Raw genomic sequence first — 22,783 nt, forward strand, 5'->3', positions numbered from 1 at the left:
CTGCTGAGTTTCTCCATAAAATCGACCCCTTCCCCCTTTGGTCCATTACCCTGATCCCCCTGGTGTGGTTCAGGGTGTTGAGGTTTGTTGACACTGCTGAAGGGATGTTTCCCTTTGGCACAACCAGTGCATGCTGCACTTACAGTCATTTCTTCTGGAAAGTGATAGTTCCGTTCCTGTGTGACCCCGCACTATACATAAATCGCGCAAGATCAAGTTGTTGTTGATTCATCACATGGGCCTGAACTGCCCTGTCAGATCCAGTGGGTTGGTTTTATCTGCTGTAGAGTTTGTGATGACAATACCTGATGAAACGGATTGCCTTGGTGATTTGAAAACAGCAGCAAATACTAGAGTGTGAGAAATCTGCAGGGCCTTATTGAAAAGTAGGACAGTCCAGGCCTTAACGAGGGCTGAATGGCCCCCATCTGTGCTGTAATTTTCTTCACCTCCTGTGCTATCGATGCAAGCTTCATCTCCTTTTCTTGGGGATGGACGTTTTGCTGGCCAGCTTGAGAGATGGGAGCTTTGGACATTTGGATGACAGTAGCAGGCATTAATGTCACCAAGAGCAGACAGAATGTAGTATTCAGGTTGCCAATGCTTCAGGTTTTGTCCTGGCGTGTCCAGGAATTACTGACCTGGATGAACTTCCAGATGATGTGGTGGATGTGGAACAGTTGCAGCATTTGGAAGTCATTTGGATGTAGATTTGCTCGCTGAGCTGGAAGGTTCATTTTCAGATGTTTCGTCATCATAGTAGGTAACATCTTCAGTGAGCCTCTGGACGAAACACTGCTGGTGTTTCCTGCTTTCTATTTATATGTCATTTAGATAAGTACATGAATAGGAAATATTTGGAGGGATACAGACCAAGCATTGGCAGGTGGGTCTAGTTTGGTTTGGAATTACCGCCAGTTCTGCTAGAATGCATCTTTTATTAATGCAAATTGACTGTAAGGTGATTGGTGAATTGGCAAATTTATTTCTAAAATGCAAACTTATAAAACATGTGTTGGCTATAATATGATTAGATCACCAATACTTTAAATGCTATTAGTATTGCACGATTTATGTATAGTGCAGGGTCACACAGGATCAGAACTATCCCTTTATAGAAGAAATGACTGTATGTTCAGCATGCACTGGTTGGACCAAAGGGTCTGTTTCTGGGCTGTATGACTCTGCGTTGGTGAGGCTGGAAATGGTAGGGATCCACAAAGAGAAGTTGGGTTTTACTGATTTTTGTTTTTAATGCTTCCTTTTACTGGCGCCATTGAGGATGGGATTGAAAGACCTTTTTGGGGATGTTGTAGGTAGCACAGAACTTCTAGACAAGCAAAGTTGGCGACACAGTGTTGAGCACAGATTCCTTGATCTTTTATTTCATTATTTTGCTTTCGTTGGAGGAAGGAGGAAAGATGATGTGCCATTTCCCCTCATCTGCCTGGCCTTCCTGAGGGGGACCAGCACCCTGCACTGAATGCTGGCTAATGTGTCATTGGCATCTCCCAGCGGGTAGCATCTGGATTGAACCGGTCGAACAGGGGTGAAGGGGGAGGGGGGATCTCCGGGGAAGGGACATTGAGAGGGCCTAGCAACCCAAGAGCCTGGCCTAGATTTGAACTCCGAGATGTAGAGATCTTCCACAGCTGCGGTCCAGGAAGTTAGAAAACTGCCGAGGAAGGATTTTTCTTCTCATTTCACAGTTGTTTTCCTTTTTAATTCCCTTAACCTGAGTGCACTTCAGCTGATCCTAATCAAGTTTGACAGCAGCCCAGATACAATTCCTGTGGAGCACCAGTGGAAGCTATGGACTGCTGGGAGTTTGTGTCAATGCACACAACACTCCCTCTTCTATCTGCTTCCACATTGCAGACATCTCTTCTGGTTTTTTTAACCACTTAGAAAGAAAGAAAATACTTTGTATTTATGTTCCTCTTATCTCAAAATACTTCACAGATATTGAATCAGTTTTAGTCCGGTCGGATAGCTCAATAAACACAATGGACAAAAAGACTTAAACGCACCAATTAATGCATCATATATCTTTGCGATATTATAGGGATAGAAAGAAACCATTCAGATCCCCCTCCACCACCAAGCGTCCTCCACCATTCAATGACAAATCTGTACCTCAATTCGATGGAATTGTCTTTGTTTCGTATTCCTTGATGCCCTGGGCCAATGAAGACTAATGAATCTCGGCCTTGAAAAATTTCAGTTGGTCCCTAGCATCTGAATCCTTACAGGCAGAGTTCCAGATTTCTGAGAGCTGTTTCCGGAGATGTCCTTCCTAATTTCGTTCCCAAATGGTCCAGCTCAAAGTTTACAATGACACTCCCTTTATAGTTTCTATGTGTATGAAGATAGGATCTGGTGAGCAGAATTGGTCATTCATCCCCCTCAAACCTACCCCACTAATCAATGAGACCACGGCTGATCTGATTACCCTATCTTCTCGTCTACCCTCCGATAACCTTTCACCCCACTCGCTGATCATCAATGTACCCTTGCCTTAAGAAATATTGAAAAGCCTGGGGAGCCAATGGCTTAGTGGAATTATCGCTTGATTATTAATCCAGAAACTCAACTAATGCTCTGGGGATCCGGGTTCAAATCCCGCCACAATAGCTGGTTGAATGATCGGAGAATCCCTACAAGTGTGTAAGCAGGCCATTCAGTCCATTGAGTCCACACCGACTTTCCAAAAAGCATCCCACCCAGACTCACCCCCATCTTCCCTATCCCTGGATACTATGGCCAATTTAGCATGGCCAATCCACCTGACCTGCACATCTTTCAATTGTCTGAGCACCTGGAGGAAATCCCTGCAAACATGGGGAAAATGTGAAAACTCCACATAGAGTTACCAGAGAGTGGCATCAAGCCTGGGTCCCTGGCGCTGTGAGGTAGCAGGGCTAACTACTAAGCCACCACGATCTAAGTCTAATGATGACCAAGAAACCATCAGCAATTATTGGAAAAACCCATTTGGTTCAGTAATGTCCGTAAGGGAAAAAATCTGCCATCCTTACCTAGTCTGGCCTACATGTGACTCCAGACCCACAGCAATGTGGGTGACTCTTAACTTCCCTCTGAGCAATTCGGGATGGCCAAAGATACCCACATCCCGTGAGGGAATAAAAACAGTTTTGTTTCCACTTCCTTTCGAGGAAGAGAGTTCCAAAGACACTTGACGCACCATGAGAAGGTTTCTCTGTATCTGCCCTAATGTATCCCTTTAACAGGTTAAACCCTGTTCAAATCGCCCTCCACCTTCTAAACTCAGAAATCCTTTGTTTCTCAACCTTCACTGCAGAATCCCCAACCCAGACCCTCATCCCTGAGCACTGTGCAGCCTCAGTATTTGAGGATGTTGAAGGCAGAGATCAAATGCTTTCTAGATATTAGAACCATCAATGGGTGCAGGGATTTTGCAAGAAAAGGGTGAGGTCAGAGATTGACCGCAAATCTCATTGGACGGTACAGCACATTCAAAGGGCTGAACGGCCTACTTGTTCTTACGTTCTCATCAATAATCAGGTGGAAGAACTCTCCCCTTTTCCAGTGGTATTGCTGCACTCAAGTAAAAACAGATTAGATTAGACTCCCTACTGTGTGGAAACAGGCCCTTCGGCTCAAAAGGTCCACACCGACCCTCCGAAGAGTAACCCACCCAGACCCATTTCCCTCTGACTAATGCACCTAACACTATGGACAATTTAGCGTGTCCAATTCACCTGACCTGCAGGCCTTTGGATTGTGGGAGGAAACTGGAGCACACGGAGATAACCCACGCAGACATGGGGAGAACGTGCAAACTCCAGTCGCCTGAGGCTGGAATTGAACCAGGGACCCCGTTGCTGCGAGGCAGCATTACTAACCACTGAGCTACCATGTTGCCCCATGAGGAAAATATTTTGCATTAATTACTCATATAGTAGCAAGAGAGGGTCAGGGAGGCTCTGGTGATGCAGTGGTAGCGTCCTTACCCCTGGATCATGAGGCCCAGCTTTAAAACCCACCTGCTCCAGAGGTGTGTGATAGCATTTCTGAGTAGGCTGATTAGAGATATAGGAGAAAGTGAGGACTGCAGATGCTGGAGATCAGAGCTGAAAAATGTGTTGCTGGAAAAGTGCAGCAGGGAAGGCAGCATCCAAGGAGCAGGAGAATCAACGTTTTGGGCATAAGCCCTTCTTCAGGAAATGATGTAGGTATTAGAGATATAGGTTGATTGTTTTTTAAAATTATACGTAAGCCAACATCATTGAGCTAACATTTTGATAGTCTCCTCACTACAAGCAAAGAGGGGTAGAGAGACAGAAACAGGAGCAGTGTTAATCTGGAGTCATCTGGGGATCTTGATGGAGAATCTTTTGGTTTGATGTTTTCTCTGATATGGCAGCAGAAGGCCATTAGCCCCCTTGTGTCACCATTCAGTGAGATGGTGGCTGGTATGTCTCTCAATTCCATTGACCGGTCGCGGTGTTGTGACCCCATGGCCTTGCCTTAACGATAGCTTATTGACTGGTGACCAGCCCCCCGTCCCTCAGTGTGTTGACCTGTCGGTTTCTCCACAGCACCAGAGAGCTCACCACGACTCGGCAGCCCTGAACTACACCTTCTATCAGGTGATCACAGCCGGACCCGACGCGCCAAGGGATGTCCGAGTTCTCCAGAACCGCTGCCTGCTACCCGGCTGGTACGCCACCCACATCGAGCGGTGGTTAACGTACTACCAACCTTCTCAGGTACGAGCTGCTTCCACTGTCATTCGAGTGCGGCCTCTAGTGTCAATCGCTTGAGCATTCCTCCACCTCTGCCAGCATCCAGCGGGTGGGACCAAATCCAGGCCCAGACCCCAGTGCAGTCCAACACTGTTGACGGTGCCATCTTTCAGATGAGATGTCCTCTTAAACGGTGCAATCTTCATGGCGCCAATTGACAAAGGGAGCAATGGGCTTCCATCCCAAAGATAAAAAGCCCAAATGAACCATGTAACTCAGCAGGTCGAGCAACATCTGTGGACAGAAAGAGTTAATGTTTCAGGTCCAGAACTATTCCGAAGAAGGGTCACTGGACTGAAGTGTTAACTCTCTTGCCCTTTCCTCAGCAATTTCTCTTTTTGATTCATCCCGAATGCGCTGGCTTGTGTCATTAAAGTCTTACCAGACCATAAAGCTGCTCTTTCATTAGAGAGAGGCGGCTGGTGGTGGTTTAACCTGAGGGGTACCACACAGCATGTGAGGGGAGAGGTTGAGAAGGAGAGTCTGTCATGGTGACCTCAGCCGGTGATGGGAATTGAACCCACACCGTTGGCATCACAGTGCTTTACAGGCCAACGATCGAGCCAACTGAACTAAACTGCCGCAGACCACTACCAGTGCAGTAAGTCATCAGGGCACTCCTGAGGGAGTGAAATGTTGTCGGAACCTTTTGAGAAACTTGTACAGTCGGTTCTGCTGTAACGCGCGTTTCTTCAGTGTGAATTGGATATAACGTGATTGAAGAATTTAGACCATTATTTGTAGAACGCAAACTTTCCCGACCTGTATTGGCTATAATGCGATTCCAGTCCCATTGGTTTAGATGATGCTGCTTCCACACAATTTTCTCATAACACGGGATCACAAGGGAACTTTCGCGTTATATCACAACTGACTATACAGCAAGGAAGGGGTGCGGAGAATTTCACTCTCCTACTCTAAATCGTTGAAGCAGAAACAGCGGTGACAGGTAACACTAACAGAATAATCCCATAATCCCAGACATTTTTGATCTCCAACACTCTCCTGTTACTTGTGACACACCCTCTTGGAACGTGAGGTCGATGAGTTAGTTTTGTTCCTTACTGACAGTTTTCACTGCTATTTGTGACTAAATAATAAAGATTGGTAAGTGTCGGTGTGCGAATGGTCTAGAATGGTGTCTATGTCCAAATCAAAAGTAAAGGAATTGCCCAGATTCCCTCGAAGGGCAAGTGAGATCACACCCAGTAAGGGAGTTCCTCCAGTACGGTGGCTCAGCGGTTAGCATTGCTGTCTCACAGCACCAGGGTCCCAGGTTCGACTCCAGCCTCTGGCCACTGTCTGTGTGGAGTTTGCACATTATCCCCGTGTCTGCATGGGTTTCCTCCCACAGTCCAAAGATGTGCAGGCTAGATCACTTGGCCATGGTAAATTTCCCATAGTGTTAGGTAAATTAGTCAGAGGGAAACTGGTCTGGGTGGGTTCTCTTCAGAGGGTCAGTATGGACTTGGTGGGTCAAAGCTCCTGTTTCCACAGTGTAGGAAATCTAATCAAATCTAAAACTTTGTTAAATCCCAGTCCATAGGAGCTTGGTCATATTGAAAGAATGGGAATGTGGCATGTACTTTGGATAGGGAAGGAAATCTACAGAATCTCAAACAAGAGATATTAAACGTCCTGAGAGGTATAGAACATAGAAGGATACAGCGCAGTACAGGCCCTTCGGCCCTCGATGTTGCGCCGACCGAGTCCTACCTAACCTATACTAGCCCAATAACTTCCAAATGCCTATCCAATGCCCGCTTAAATGACCATAAAGAAGGAGAGTTCACCACTGATACGGGCAGGGCATTCCATGAACTCACAACCCGCTGTGTGAAGAATCTACCCCTAACATCTGTCCTATACCTACCACCCCTTAATTTAAAGCTATGTCCCCTAGTAACACCTGACTCCATTAGCGGTAAAAGGTTCTTAGTATCTACCCTATCTAAACCCCTAATCATCTTATACACTTCTATCAGATCTCCCCTAAACCTTCTCTTCTCCAATGAGAACAGCCCCAAGTGCCTCAGCCTTTCCTCATAAGATTTTCCTACCATTCCAGGCAACATCCTGGTAAACCTCCTCTGCACTCGTTCTAAAGCTTCCACATCCTTCCTATAGTATGGCGACCAAAACTGCACACAATACTCCAGATGAGGCCGCACCAGAGTCTTATACAACTGCAACATGACCTCAGGACTCCGGAACTCAATTCCTCTGCCAATAAAGCCCAGTACACCATATGCCTTCCTCACAGCACTATTTACCTGGGTGGCAACTTTCAGAGATGGGGAGCGATGCAGTGAGAAGGATATTGTCTAGAGCAAAGAAAGGTAACAGAGAGCAGGTTTAATGTTGTACAAAGAAATAGGATTAATGTCTGACAAAGAAGCTGCCAAATGTGAGTGAGGTGAAATGAGCAGGAAGTGATGCTGGAGATCAGAGTCAAAAAGTGTGGCACTGGAAAAGCACAGCCAGTCAAGCAACATCCGAGGAACAGGATGTTTCGAGCATAAGCCCTTCGTTAGGAATTCCTGACCGGTTGTGCTTTTCCAGCACCACATTTTTTTGACTCTGATCTCCGGCATCACTTCCTCCTCATTTTAACCTTTTGGCAGCTTCTTCATCAGACACTAATCCTATTTCTTTGTAAAACATTAGTCCTGTAGGTGAAATGAGTCCAATAAACTGCAAGTAAAGGAGTAACCATGAAGTTTATATATCTGAAGGTGAACATATGCATGATGAACTGTAAGATAAAGAGTGGAAGAGTGATTTTTTTTTAATATATGGGAGTTTCGTTGGATAAGGAAAAGATGAAGAAATGGGGCAAGGATCTGTTGGGCTGAATGGCCTGCTCTGTACTGTAGAGTTGAAGTACTTTGAATGTTTATGGGGCTTCCTCCTGGTTGACCTTTTAAATGGTTTCTTCTTCCCTTAACAGTTTCTCGTTGTCAATGGCCTACAGTTACGGAACAACCCTGTGGCTGTCATGGAGACCGTACAGAAATTTCTCGGTGTTACCCCTCATTTCAACTACACTCGGGCACTGATGTATGTATGTCCTTTCACCATTAGTTGCAAGAGTAACTCGTGGGCATTCATGTCTTTTTCCTTTGTTCCTCGTGGGTCTGAGTATCGAAACCATGTTGGGTTGGTAGCCCTCTCAACAGAGGGTCAAGGTTCAGCCCCAGGGCCTTGAGCTCACAATCCAGGTTGACATTTCAGTGCCAGTACCAAGGGGAGTGCTGCACTGTCAGAGGGACTATCTTTTGGGTGGGATGTTGAACTGGGGGTCTGCCGGCCCTCTCAAGTGGGTGTAACGATGTTAACATTGAAGAATTGGGGGGAATTTCTCCCCGTTTTCTGGTCAGTGAGTTTCCCTGCTCATTATCTCATTGCTGTTGTGTGAGTTGGCTGCTGAGTTCTTTGTTAGTATTTATGAAACATGGATGTGACTTACCTCTCATCACCCCAAACTTGACCATTGTCCAGATCTTAAGGCATTTGGACATGGTGAACATTCCCACTTCTGACCTTTATGACGGAGGGAAGTGTCATTGATGAAGCAGCTGAAGATGGTTGGGCCCAGGACGCTATGTTGAGGAACTCCTGCAGAGATGGCCTGGAGCTGAAATGTCTGACCTTCAACAATAGGTGTGAATAGCAATCCTACAATTGCAGAAGGTGCTGCACAAATGGTAGTCAATGATTTGTGATGTGTGGAGACAAGTTTAGTCCTTCCAGAATGTATTTGATTGCTTAGGGAGGTGATATTGGCTTTGGAGGGGTTGCACTGTGGATGGCGAGACCAGAAAATTGATGAGGATGGACACAGGAGACTAGGATAGTATTCCCCATTATCACGGGAGATGAAGGGTATTCTGATTAAGGTGTTTAAAAATGACCAAGGATTTGGTACAATAAATAAAGATTGTTTTCTTTGGTGGGGTGAGTGCGGGACAACAAGTCTTTGAAATTTGAGTTGGGCTGTTGAGAGAGCAGAGCAAAAAATGGATGGAGTGAGAAAGCTGTTGAGGTTCTAATATGAGGCTGGTAGTGGCAGCAGCGTAAAGTTAATATAGATTTAAGAAACCCACCGCTCCTGACTTGATTGATTGGCTGCCTTGTTGTGGATTATAAATGGGAAGGGATCATGACAGCCCTGAACATCCTGATACCAAAGTGTGACCTTGGAGTCCCAGGAAAGCCAGGGTCATTGGGATTCAGGGAAGGATGACTCTCCACTCGTTGAAAAGTGTGGCGCAGGTCAGGCAGCATCTGAGGAACAGGAGAGTCGACATTTCAGGCATAAGCCTTGATGAAGGGTTTATGCCCGAAACGTTGATTCCCCTGATCCTCGGATGCTGCCTGACCTACTGTGCTTTTCCAGCTCCGCACGTTTTGACACTATCCAAGATAGGAGTGTGATGGAACAATTCCCACTTGCCTGGACATGTGCAGCTCTAACAAAACTCAAGAAGCTTGACACCATCTAGGACAAAGTAGCCTACTTGATTGGCACAAGATCCACAAAAATCCGCCCCCTTCACCACCAACGCTCAGTAGCAGCAGTGTGTACTATTTACAAGATGCACGGCAGAAATTCACCAAAGATCCTTAGATGTCACCTTCCAAATCCAGACTATTTCCATCTGGAAGGACAAGGGCAGCACATACATGGGATCACTAGCGGCAACCTCCCCCTCCCCAATCCACTCACCATCCTGACTTGGAAAAGTATCGTCATTACTGTCACTGAGTCAGAAGCTTATGAAACTCCCTCCCTAACAGCATTGTTGGTCCACCTATAGCAGATGGACGGCAGCGGTTCAAGAAGGCAGCTCACCCCCACCTTCTCCAGGGCAACAATGGATGAGCAGTCATAGTTGGCCTCATCAACGCTGACCACATTCAGTGGATGGATTAGAGTCCTTGAGCTGTACGGCATGGAAACAATCCTTTTGGTCCAACTCGTCCATGCTGACCAGATATCCTAACCTAATCTAGTCCTATTTGCCAGCAGTTGGCCCATATCCCTCTATAGCCTTCCTATTCATTTACCCATCCACATGCCTTTTAAATACTGTAACTGTACCAGCCCCCACCACTTCCTCTGGCAGCTCATTCCATACACGTGTGAAAAAGTTGCCCCTTAAGTGAGAGGTGAATGATTTAAAAGACCTAAAACCTATGCCCTCTAGTTTTGGACTTTCCCACTCTGTGGAAAAGATCTCGACTATTCACCCTTTCCATACCCCAAACCTCTATACGGTCACCCCAGTCTCGGACACTCCATGGAAAACAGCCCCAGCCTATTCAGCCTCTCCAACTCTGGCATCATTATTGTAAATCTTTTCTGAACCCTTTCAAATTTCACAACATCCTTCCTATAAACATCTTTTTAAGAAAGAGGATGTCTTCTGGAGTTCAAAACTGTGTAAAATACTTAAATGTATGATGAGGGAAATTTGGAAACGACTGTTCTGAATGTATGAGGTGACTTACTATGGGGGTTTATGAAGTCAAGATGTGACGCATCACTGTGAAGTACAAACTCATTCAGGCCAATCTCCTACAAGTGAAGCTAAGTTCATCTTTCTAGTGGTTTCTGTGAAGTCAAATTGTGGTGGAAGAGGAAGTGTATAGCTGGGAGGCCATTACGTTAGATCCTTGTCTTCTGGTGTGTTTAGCAATAAAGACCCATTCTTCTAAGATCCAGTCCCAATTCCATTTCAGGTATGATGACAACAAGAATTTCTGGTGTCAGATGGTGGAAGGTGGCAAGTCAAAGTGTCTGGGCAAAAGCAAAGGGAGAAAATATCCAGAGATGGATTCAGCGGTGAGTTTGTAAAACTTTACAATGACAGTTGTCCCCATCTGTATCTCCAGTAGTGACCTTCAACCTCTTGGGCTACCTTTGTTTTCATGGATGTAGCTTTTACAACTGGCAATTGTTGACCATTTTCTCATTGCTCTAGAGTGGCTCATTCAAGAGTCAAGCACATTGCTGAGAGTCTGCAGGCCAGACCAAGTGAGGATGGCTGATTTCCTTCCCTGAAGGGCATTATCATAAAAAAATCCATTTATTTTCCACTAATCAACAGTCATTACATGGTTGTCATTCGCCTACGTTTTAATTATAGGTTTTATTGAATTTTACCACCTGCCGTGGTGAATCCATGTCAAAATTACTATGGTGACTGGATACCTGCAAAAAATCACAATGCTGGAGAAATTCAGCAGGTCTGACAGCATCTGTGGGGAGAGAGAGAGAGAAAAACAGTGTCAGTATCTCAAGACTGGCATGATTCTAAACCGCTGCCAGACCTGCTGAGTTTCTCTGTATTTATTCCCCAGAATAATCGGTCTCCATATTCAAAACGGAGATCAATAGATTACTGGGTATTGAGAGAATTGAGGGGTAGGTGATCAGGTGGCTAAGTGAAAGATCAGATTGTAATCTTGACTCTGGAATCGAGTCCCACTCTACAGGCTCTGGGCCAGAACAGGTAACGACAAAAGATTACCTTCTTCAAGGACTTTTGTGAGACAGATGAGCTTTTTTCCCCCCCACAAAAATCATTTCATGGTCACCTTCACAGAAACTGCTTTGAATTCCATAGGGTGCTGTCGTGGGTTTCGAGTCCCTGGCCCATTAGTCCAGTGACACCACCTCCTCACTAAGTATCTCTTGCTTGAAAACTCACTGATGCTCCTCCTCAGTGATAAAGTATTGCAAGGTGAAATCGAGCACTAAGTGGTAACTGGCAAGTTGTCATGTAGCACTGTCCAGGTGGTTAAATTTAATTTATGAATGAAATATTTTGTATGAAATGTGTGTTACTAATGCAGAATACACATGCTGCAGGGACCTCCAGTCAATATTGTACCCCAGGTGCATGGTTCCTCGGGAAACAATGTCTGCTTACAGCAAGAAAGAAATTAAATGAACAGGAAAATGTGTTGTTTCAGTTTTTAAGACCATATGAAGTTTCATTTACTCCCAGCCACAGCGAAGACCTCTGAAACTAACGCTGGGCTTCTGTTTTATTCCCCAGTCCCGGACATTCCTGACCAATTACTACAGGGAACACAACATCGAACTATCGAAACAGCTAAACAAACTCGGGCAGGCACTGCCTAGTTGGCTGAGGGAGGAACTCCAACATACCAGCTGGAGTTGAACGGTAAAGGCTGTGGTCAGCTGATGCCACCATTCTTTGGACACTTCCATGCCCTCTGACCTCTCTCCCCATTTCACCGACTCCAGCTCAAGTGACGCCAGCAGAGCGCTGAAGGAGGCAATGGAATTTGATAGGTTCCCGAGGATAACTTTGCAAAGGCTTGTCATTTCACCTTCATGAAGGCTCCTCGCGTGTGGACCACCTGCACAGGCTTTGCAATGAACCAGGACGACTCTGGTGAGCAGTGGAACCCGCACTCATGACAGCATCCCCCTCCAATACCGGAACCTTCCGAGAACCTACCCTCAAGTCCTTGTAGTGTATCCTCAAGTGTCAAACCGTGGAATGATTGTTACATCAGCTGCTTTTACAACAATAGTGTCCTGTCCACTAAATATTAGTTTATACCCCACACCGTGTCTTAACTACACTGCTGTACTCCTGGTACTAATAGTGTGTGTACCACTTAATTACTAAACATGTACATATTAGGCCCAAACCAATAACTGTACAACTGACACCCAGAAAATTGGGCAAATGGATCATCACAACACAGGACCTGTTACTCCAATAGTTACCTCAAGTTATTTGTGATAGCCCACTTGGAACAGTCACTGAAGCCAGTCATTTGGAAAATGACACTTGTAAAAAGGTGCAACTGTTAGATTTAAAAAAAAAATCAGTGTTGGTGTGAAAATGTCACCTTTCCAGTAGTGGACTGTTAAAGGTTCTCTCCCACACCCCCCACATGGTTTTCAAAACGGCCTGAAGGTGAGGAATTCCATCATTTCCTGAAGGAGAGAGAGAGTGTGCACTTGTCAGTGCATTATACCTCACCTATTGAGTCATTCACATTGAATGATGTTATTGGAGAATTTTACTCTCAAGAGGTTGAACATATTTTCTGAGATGCAACATCCAGTGGATTGAGTTTTTCTTTGGTGTAAATTTTGTGGTTGATGTGATGTACTTTGCAAGGCCTTAACGCACTCTCCACAAAGACTGGATCGTCTTTGTATGTCGCTAAGGTACAGTTTTGCTCAGCCAAACAAAGACAGGTGCCTGGAAATCCTCGCTCAACTGTGAAATAAACCCAAAAAAAATAGCAAAACCTTTGGCAAGTTAAATTTACCTCCCTCGATCTGTTGTTAACTTCAGTCTAAGCATCTCCAAAGCCAAGCATTTAATATAGGGCCTTTATGAGCAGAGTACTGCTTTTCTTTCGTGTGTACTTTAATCAAAAATAATTGTGTATGTATTCGACACAACACACAAATGGTTGGATAATAAAGTTTCTTTTTGTTGTCAACAAAACTACTCACACAAAACATTCATGCAAGTTTCCGAGCACAGACAGTGTCAATACTACCTGTCTGGCCTTTATAAAGGACAGGAATGGGGAGAAGTGGACTAAATATAACAGATTTGTAAAATATCCAACAGTACATGAGGAAGACAGAAAACACACAAGCTGTTCTGTAACACTGAAAAATGTGTCAAAGCTCTTAAACTATCCCAGTGGCACTGGAATCTGAATATATAATTCTTTTAAACAATTGAAAACTTTTTCTTAAGTATGAAAAAACATTAATATTGAAGAAACAAAGGCAAAAATAAAGGAGAAACGTTCAGATAAATAAAAACCACAGTCTATTCAGGGTGGCTGCAATAGCTCATACTCTCCATCATTAGTCGCTGGAGAATTGTACTGTCCATCTTGAGCTGGAAGCCTTTTTACCCAGTCTTACTGTAGCGGGCCACAAACATTTCCTTATAAACACACAAAGACATGTACATGAATAGTAACTACCTCATACAAAATTTTTTTTTCCTCTGTGGGGATGGGGGAGTGGAAGGGTCGTGTGTATTAAAGGAAGAAGTTGCTTGTGAAATCTGACAATAATTCACAAGACCAACAAAAATAAAATAATGAACCTACCGTGGCTTCCTGACACCCATAACCTTCGTTTAATGGAGGAATATAGCAGTAGTGTGTGTACAGGAACAGTGGTTTTAAAAAGAGGAAGGGGGGGTAATATTAAACCTAAATCTGCACAAACCCAACAGACATCAAGGAGAAAAGGTTGCCATTTCCAGTGAAATTCGCTGCCACAAGTCCTTGGTTTGACCCTTCGCCCGTTTTAAATTCTGAAGAATTTCGTTGAACTGCATCATCCCAACTGGCGTTAAACAGAAGGCGCTGCGTGCACTGCGAATGATGTTTACAAAGTCATCGTAGTCTGCTGGAGCTATGTGGTACAACCTGTACTGGATGCACTGTGAGGAGAGAGCCAGAGGGGTTTTGATCAATTCACAAACAAACACAAAACGCTAAAGTAGTTGATGAGGTGGAATGATAAATAGCTGGACTTTCTGCCTGGAAACTATGCACTCCAAGAATGCAGGAAGCCTTGAAAGAGCTAGCCAATTAGTCCCATCCTTCTGCAAAGCTTTCTAAGCTGATATTGGTCATTCTCAATGTTAATATTGAATTCAGTTCCACATTCTAGATGACAACACAATTCAGGTGGGCTGGGCTGGACCATGGCTGATCTTCTATCTCAGAGCCATTTTCACATATTATCTGATGGAATTTTTACCTAGGAATCTGCCGATCTCGGTCTTGTATGTACTTCTCACTGATGATTCAGCCTTCGCCAGCCTTCAAAAAGGGGATAGAGTTTTCCAAATATTAACCACCCTCATCTCGGTCCTAAATGGCTCGACTTTAAAGCCTTCCCTGTTTCCCAACCCCTCAATCTCAGGAAAACATTCCTACCCTGCTGAGCCCTGTCAGGATGTTGCAAACACTGGTCCGTCAGTAACTGGGAGGTGGGGGGGGGGGGGGGGGGGGGGTGTTGGTCGTCAGTAAGTGAACTCGGAGTGAGATGAGGAGAAACCTCTTGACTCAGTTGTTAGGATTTGGAATGAGAGAGTGGTGGGAGCAGATTCCATGGGAGATTTCAAAAGGGAGCTCGATTTAGAGATTTTGGAGATAGGACTGGAGCGTGGTGAGAGCTGGTACAGACACGAAGGGATGAATGGCCTCCTACTGTTCTGTAAAATTCAATGATTCTATTTTATGATCTGTAAATTAACTAGCCTTGAGATAGATCTACTTTCTACTTAATGTTCTAGACTTTTCTGAGAGTCTGGGTAGGGCAGCCGTTCCTTTGAGGCTGTTCAATAAGATCGTGGCCGATCAGATTTTAACCTTAACTCTACTCATCCCCTGACAATCTGTCATCCCATGGGACACCAAGGATCTATCTCCCTTTGCCTTAAAAATATTTAAAGTTTCTGCATCCATTACCATTTAAGGAAGGAAATTCCAAACATTCAACTCTCAGAAACAAACAAGTTTCATCTTCTCGATCTTAGATGGACATCCTCTTAGAGGTAAACTTTGACCCCTAGTTCTAAATTTTCCCATGAGAGGAAATGTCCTTTCAACCTCCACAGAGTCAAGGCTCCTCAGGATCTTCTGTTTCAATGAAGTCGCCCTCCCCATCCTGGAGCGTCGGAGGCTGAGGGGTGGCCTTATAGAGGTTTATAAAATCATGAGGGGCGTGGATAGGTTAAACAGGCAAAGTCTTTTCCCTGGGGTGGGGGAGTCCAGAACTCGAGGGCATAGGTTAAGGGTGAGAGGGGAAAGAAATGAGAGACCTAAGGGGCAACTTTTTCACACAGAGGGTGGTACATGGATAGAATGAGCTGCCAGAGGAAGTGGTGGAGGCTGCTACAATTACAACATTTAAAAGGATGGGCATATGAATAGGAAGGGTTTGGAGGGATATGGACTGGATGCTGGCAGGTGGGACTAGATTGGGTTGAGATATCTGGTCGGCATGGACGGATTAGACTGAAGGGTCTGTTTCTGTGCTGTACATCTCTATGACTCTTCTATACACCAGAAGATACAGGCTGGGTTGTCTAGCTTTTCCTCATAAGGCAATCAGTTCATTCCAGGATTAGTCTCAGTTAACCTTCTCTGAACTATATCCATCACATTAAGATGCTTCATTTTGAATGTTTTAATTTCTTTTCCTGTTCACACCAGAAGTCCAGTTTCAAGTCCCAGCTGCATTAGAGGTTTGTTGTAACATATCCAGACAAGTTGATTAAAAATCTCAAACATATCCTCATTAACTAAGGGGTGTTAAATTCAAATGAACAGCTCTTTTAAACACTAAAAATATTTGCTAACACGAATTTAAACTAGGAGTGACTTGTATGGTCTGTCGCTTAAACAGTACGTATAAGAGATCAAAATTAGACCACTCAGCCCTTCTCGTCTGCTCCAATGTTGAGTATGATAATTTATCACAGCTCCACCTTGTTTGTCATGTCTGATATGAACAAGGTGTTTTACAAACCTTTCACACTGGTGTAGTCTGTCCTTAGCATTACAACATAGGAGAACAACTGACTGAGACGGATTCCCATTTGCTCACTTTTTCCCCCTCATAAACACTAACTATCTGAAATATAATGGGAACATGTTCACCAATCGCAGCAACAAAATTAGCCAAAGCCTGTTTAAATAGTGTGGGATTTCAGAGGCCGTGATCTTTAGGGTTGGATGAGAGACTGTAGCAGTAGGTCGACACAAACACAGCTTCAACTTCTCTGCAATCTCAGCAACTTGAAGATGATTACATTATCGAAAAATCTGCCAACTTTTTGCAAGTCGACATTTGTTGCTAAACAAGGGGACCCAAAAGCCCACCATTACTCCTGTAATATTTTGCTCACTGTGCTTTGTTGCAAAGACCCGAACTGTTTAAAGAACCACTGATTGCTTGTCCAATGTCACAGAGTATCCAAAACCTCCATAATATGATTTTAGACTCATGCTCATGACCATCTACAAAACTCATTCACTATCACTTTTTGTCAAACTGTTATATCTATTATCAGTGACTGTGTCCACTTTTATCATGGTGGGGAAACTGTATGTGTGTGTGTGTGTGTGTGTGTGTCTGTGTGTGTCTGTGTGTGTGTGTGTGCGCGCGCGCGCGCGCTTGAGAGAGAGAAGGCGAGTGAGCATACGAGAGAATGAGTGTGAACGTGAGAGAAAGGAAGTGTGGAATGTGACAGAATGTGTGTGAGGCTGCGAGTGCAAGAGTGAGTGCCAATGTGTGTAAGAGAGAGTGAGAGAAAGAGACTGTGCATCTGAGAGTATTGTGAGAGTGAGGGAGTGTGTGAGAGAGTGTGACAGTGTATAGAGAGACCTGTCATTAAAGTGGCCAAGAGATCCACGTACTAGTGTTGGGGAGATCACAACATCTCAGCTTCACCTCTCCACAGTTTCATAGAACAATACAGCGCAGAACAGGCTCTTCGGCCCTCAATATTGCGCCGACCTGTGAGCTAATCTAAGCCCATCTCCCTACACTATCCCATCATCATCCATATGCTTTTCCAAGGACAGTTTAAATGCCCCTAATGTGGCTGAGTTAACTACACTGGCAGCCAGGCCAGTCCACACCCTTACCACTCTGAGTGAAGAACCTGCCTCTGACATCTGTCTTAAATCTATCACCCCTCAATCTGCAGCTCTGCCTCCTCTTACAAGCAGATGTCATCATCCGAGGAAATAGACTCTCACTGTCCACCCTGTCTAATCCTCTGATCATCTTGGACGTCTCAACTAAATTGCCTCTTAGCCTTCTTCCTTCAAACACAGAGAAACAGTCAGCACTGTGAACCAACTCCCAATCAACTTTAACATCTTCATAAGGTATGTAGTAAGAACACGTTTAGGCCATTTGGCCCATCCAGCTTGCTCCACCATTCTCCAGTCTTGACCCCCAACCCCCCAAAAAATCCTCAACTCCTCTGTCCATCACCAAATCTCAGATTTGTGTGCATTCAATGACACAGCTTCCACCGCTGTCTGTGGAGGCGAGGTTCAAAGATGTCTTGAGAGAGAGAGAGGAAAAATCTTTTTCCTAGCCACCATCTTGAATGGACAATCCCTTATTTTGAAACACTGGCCCCAGTTTGGGTCACCTCCCATTCTCCAGAACCCCAATCAATAAAAGGTCCTTTCCTCATAAGATAACTTCATACCAAGTATCTAAGCACAGCCCCCACATAGGACATGGTCTCACCAGTACCCTGCACAGTTCGTTAGTTTTACACTTCACCCATCTTGCAATCAATAAATAATTATACTTCAATAAAGAGTAAAATAGCAATTTCATCTTGGTCCAAAGGAACATCTATTTGTTTTATGATGTTGTGGGATATCAGCAAGGCCAGCGTTTGTTCCTGTTCACCAATTGTCTTGGAGATAGTGATGCTTTCTTGAATTGCTGTGGCCCACCTGATACAATACCATTAATGGAACAAGTGCCAGGATTTTGACCCAGCAACAGTGAAGGAACAGTGATACACTTCCAAGGCAGGATGGTGAGTGGTTTGGAAGGGAACTTGTAGGTGGTGTGCCTGTTGCCCTTGACCTTCTAGATGGTGGTGGCTGTGGGTTTGCAAAGTGCTTGTCAAAGGAGCCTCAGTGAGGTACTGCAGTGCACCTTGTAGACAGTACACACTGCTGCTGCCTGAAGTGGTAATCCCACTTTGGAGTAAAGCCAATTGGAAAACTGCACCAGGACCGTGGAAAAGCAGAGCAGTTTGGCAAGTAACATATCCACTTTGGTGTGTGAGATTAGTTTGCATTTTACCTGCATGTATGCTTGCTGGCATCTCTGAACAAGCTGATGGAATGCAGGGGTTCGAAGATGGGCATGGACATGAGCTGGATTAAGGCGCTGTAGAGCCTCCATAATGATCTCCTGTAGAACAAACGGACTCAGCACTCCTTTGGCTGCACCCATGCAGAACTGATAGACGTAATTCACACCTGGTGACAAAAGAACACGCATCAAAATTCTCAATCGGCAGCTTGGAGCGCTCACCAGTTAACTCACCAGCATCTCAATAACGTCCTGCAGCACATTACTGACTCCTCACCTTCCCCAATATTCTCTTCACAAAATGGTGAAGCAAAACCAGTCTGCGGGATTTATCAAAGGAAATGTATTTTTGAAATATTGGGGAGCTGACAGCCATGAACATGAAAGAGGGAGTGGAGGTCTGGGGCAGGTCCACCATGATCTTAGAGACTGATGGGGCAGGCTTGAGGGGCTGAATGGACCTCTAAGCTTCCTTACATTTGAGAAATCACCTCTCACTCTTCTGAAATATGGAAATATAGGCTCAGTTTCTCATGGGACAATGTTGTCTAGCCCAGGGATCAGTCTGATGAACCTTTGCTGCATTCCTTCCTGGATAAGCACGTCATTCCTGGAGGGAAGGGGACCTCAACTGGAAACAATTATCCAGCTGTAGTGTCACCAGGGACCACACCTGTCTCTAAATTCTCTTAAAATTCAAGACAAACGTCAAAGTGGTCACTCACCTGTATAACACAACATCACTGATGGTACAAAGTTGTGTAATTTATTGTTAAATGAATACAATCCTATTGCAAACAGGATTAACTGGGTGGCACAGTGGCTTAGTGGTTAACACTGCTGCCTCACAGCGCCAGGGACCCGGGTTCGATTCTAGCCTCGGACGACAGTGTGGAGTTTGCACATTCTCTCCGTGTCCTTTATGGGTTTCCTCCGGGTGCTCCTCAGGTTAATTACATTCGCCATGCTAAATTGCCCCATAGTGTTCAGGGATGTGTAGGCTAGGTGCATTAGTCAGGGGTAAGTGTAGAGTATTAGGTATGGGGAATAGGTCTGGGTGGGATATTCTTCGGAGGGTCATTGTGGACTTGTTGGGTCAAATGGCCTGTAGCCACACTGTAGGGATTCGATTCTATTCTACTGTAGCCCAATCGTGGCTGTTAGATTCATCCTATACTATTCATGTATCATTCGCAAAGTATGTATGTTGGTCCTGAGCACATGTCAAGTGTGGAGGATTTCCATGCAGAGACTGCGGGGTATATGCTTTGTCTTTCAGAAGAGGCTTCAAACATCTAAGCTGCTGGTAAGGAGCTGGGATACCCATCCTTTCTCTATATATAATGAAGACCTTTCTCAATATGTCCCCAGTCAACATTCGACCCCAGCATCAGCAAAACAGCTGCACTGGCCACTCATTTCATTGGGCACTATAGTGGCTTAGCAGTTAGCACCGCTGCCTCATAGCACCAGGGACCCAGGTTCGATTCCTGCCTCAGCGACTGTCTGTGTGGAGTTTCCACATTCTACATGGGTTTCCTCCGGGTTCCTCCCACAGTCCAAAGATGTGAGAGTTCAGGTAGATTAGCCAAGCTAAACTGCCCATAGTGGTAAGGGCCATGTAGGTTAGGTGCATTAGTCAGGGGAAATGTAGGGTAACGGATCTGGGTGGGATACTCTGAGGGTTGGTGTGGATCTGTTAGCCAAAGGACTTGTTTCCACACTGCAGGAATTCTAATTCTAATTGTTATTTCATAATGGGCTCTGTTCAATTTTATGCTTTTGAATCACTGTACTGTAAATCTCACGTATGTATGCTCCAAATTATAGCACCGTTGTCCAGTCGCACTTTCTTACCTAGTCTGGTTGCTAATCCGAGTAGCCATTTCACATCCTCGGTGTAAGGTGGACTCCTGGAGAAGTAATTGTTCGGGTGATCATTATGAGCTCTTCTTCCAAGCATTTCCAAAGCTAGCATTCCTGCACAGAGCAAACACAGCTTCAACATCAGCAATTCAAACAATACTCTTAGCTTTGCATTAGGGAAGAGAAGGTGCATCTGTGCCAAAAAAAATTAAAAATGGGAATCAATTCACAGCGAAAGTAAAAGAATCAAAAACTGAAACGACTGCAGATGTTGTAAATCAGAAATAAAAACAAAAAATTGCTGGAAAAGCTCAGGCAGCATCTGTGGAAAGAAATCAGTGTCAACATCATTTTGGATCGAGTGATGCTTCCTCAAAGCCTCAGAGTTCTGGTCGTAGGTTTGCTCACTGAGCTGGAAGGTTTACAAAATACTGTGCGTGAAACGTAACAAATATTAAATTGGACAAACAGGCAGAAAACAAGCCATCAGGATACATGAACACCAACTAGCCACAAAACGACATGACCCTCTCTCACTGGTATCCTCACATACAGATGAGGAAGGACCACCACTTCGACTGGGACAACACATCCATCCTAGGACAAGCCAAACACAGACTTGCACGAGAATTCATAGAAGCATGGCATTCCAAGTGGGATTCTATCAACAAACACATCGAGTTAGACCCCCATTTACCACCCCCTGAGAAAAAGAGCAGGAAATGACATCACTATTGGAAATGATATCACCAACCCTAGGAAACGCAAACATATAAATAGAAAGTGGGCTATACCACCAGTGCTTCATTTGGAGGCTCATTGATGATGGTGTCAAAACATCTAAATTGAATCTTGCAGCTCAGCGAGCAAACCTCCATCCAGAACCTCAACCTGAGCTACAAATATTCTCAAAACCTACTGACCTCAGAATTGTAACCATGTTAGTGGGACACAATCACCACAAGTCTCAAGGTGACTTTTCAGAACATGAGCTACTTGATTGCAGCAACTGAGAAACTCAGGCGACCAATCTCTGCACAGCATACTCCCACCATCAGCAACATGGCAATGACCAGGTATGTTGCTGATTGCGAACTCCTCATCCTACGTGGTTGTGGATTCCCCTACATTAAATATATTTCAAGCCGGGACAGAGAGAGATCTTTGGCAGGAATATGGCAGAAGCAGGCAGAAGAGAGGAACCGAAGGTCAGGCTCAGCAGGGCAGACTCAACAGCTGCACGGTGCACTCCATTCCTGCCATTGTGCACTCGAGGAATAAACACTGGCGACGACTTGGGGGCATGGTCACAAAAAGGTTACAGTACAGAAGGAGCCATTCTCCCCATCCTGGCCGCCGCAACAGCAACTCAGCTGGTCCTACCCCCCCCCCCCCCCCCCCCCCAGCCCTATCGCCTATCACAGGTTCTTAGGAAAAGGGGAGGACTGCAGGTGCCGGAGATCAGAGTCGAGAGCGTGGTGCTGGAAAAGCACAGCAGGTCGGGCAGCATCCGAGGAGTGGGAGAGTCGATGTTTCGGGCATCAGCCTTTCAGAATTCCTGATGAAGGGTTGATGCTTGATTCTCCTGCTCCTCAGATGCTGCCTGACCTGCCGTGCTTTTCCAGCCCCACACTCTTGACTCCACAGGTTCTTAGCCAATTCCAGTCTTGAAGCCCCGGTCACGTCTGTAATCACAATCAGGCAGTGCATTCCAGGTTCGACTGGAATCACTTCTGGAATTTTTCTCACAATCACTGACCATTCTTTCACTAATCCCTACATCCAGTGAAACTTGACCCTTCCGTCATTGGAACAGTGTTGTTCTAGATTATTCTGCCCAGAGCCTTCATCTCTGTCAAATTTCAGATCAACCTTCTCCTCTTTAACGAGAACGACTTCAGCAAATGGAGTATATTTTTCATTATCACATTCTTTGCAAAGAAATAAAATGAACTGGTTCCGTGGTAAATCAAACAACAAATGGGGGAGCAACAGCCTAATGGTATTATCACTGGCCTGTTAATTCAGAGACTCATGTTCAAAGGACCTGCTTTGGAATCCTGTCATGGCAGAATTTGAATTCAATAAAAATCTGAAATTAAGAGTCTAATGATAACCATGAAGCCACTGCCAGTTGTCAGAAAAAATCCATCTGGTTTCCTTTAGGGAAAGGAATTGCCATCCCTACCTGGTCTGGCCTACATGTGACTCCAGACCCACAGCAATGTGGCTG

General features: G+C 44.9%; 2 protein-coding genes across 4 annotated transcripts in view; one reads left to right on the forward strand and one right to left on the reverse strand.

The window, feature by feature from the left end:
• The window catches only part of ndst2a (N-deacetylase/N-sulfotransferase (heparan glucosaminyl) 2a), a 113,642-nt gene extending 100,345 nt beyond the window's left edge, over positions 1-13,297 (forward strand). Inside the window, exons 10-13 of the mRNA XM_060854352.1 lie at positions 4,584-4,754; positions 7,741-7,850; positions 10,536-10,638; positions 11,858-13,297. Coding sequence (XP_060710335.1) covers positions 4,584-4,754; positions 7,741-7,850; positions 10,536-10,638; positions 11,858-11,983 — 510 coding nt within the window. The 3' untranslated portion in view covers positions 11,984-13,297. The remainder of the gene's footprint in view (positions 1-4,583; positions 4,755-7,740; positions 7,851-10,535; positions 10,639-11,857) is intronic.
• Positions 13,260-22,783, reverse strand: part of zswim8 (zinc finger, SWIM-type containing 8) — a 183,809-nt gene continuing 174,285 nt past the window's right edge. For all 3 annotated transcript variants that reach the window (XM_060854349.1, XM_060854348.1, XM_060854351.1), the window contains exons 25-27: positions 20,542-20,664; positions 18,673-18,851; positions 13,260-14,260 (exon numbers count right to left, since the gene is read on the reverse strand). In XM_060854349.1, the coding sequence (XP_060710332.1) occupies positions 14,054-14,260; positions 18,673-18,851; positions 20,542-20,664 (509 nt within the window). In that variant the 3' untranslated portion in view covers positions 13,260-14,053. The remainder of the gene's footprint in view (positions 14,261-18,672; positions 18,852-20,541; positions 20,665-22,783) is intronic.

Source organism: Hemiscyllium ocellatum, chromosome 43, assembly GCF_020745735.1.
Source record: "Hemiscyllium ocellatum isolate sHemOce1 chromosome 43, sHemOce1.pat.X.cur, whole genome shotgun sequence".
In the NCBI taxonomy this organism is placed as follows: Eukaryota; Metazoa; Chordata; class Chondrichthyes; order Orectolobiformes; family Hemiscylliidae; genus Hemiscyllium; species Hemiscyllium ocellatum.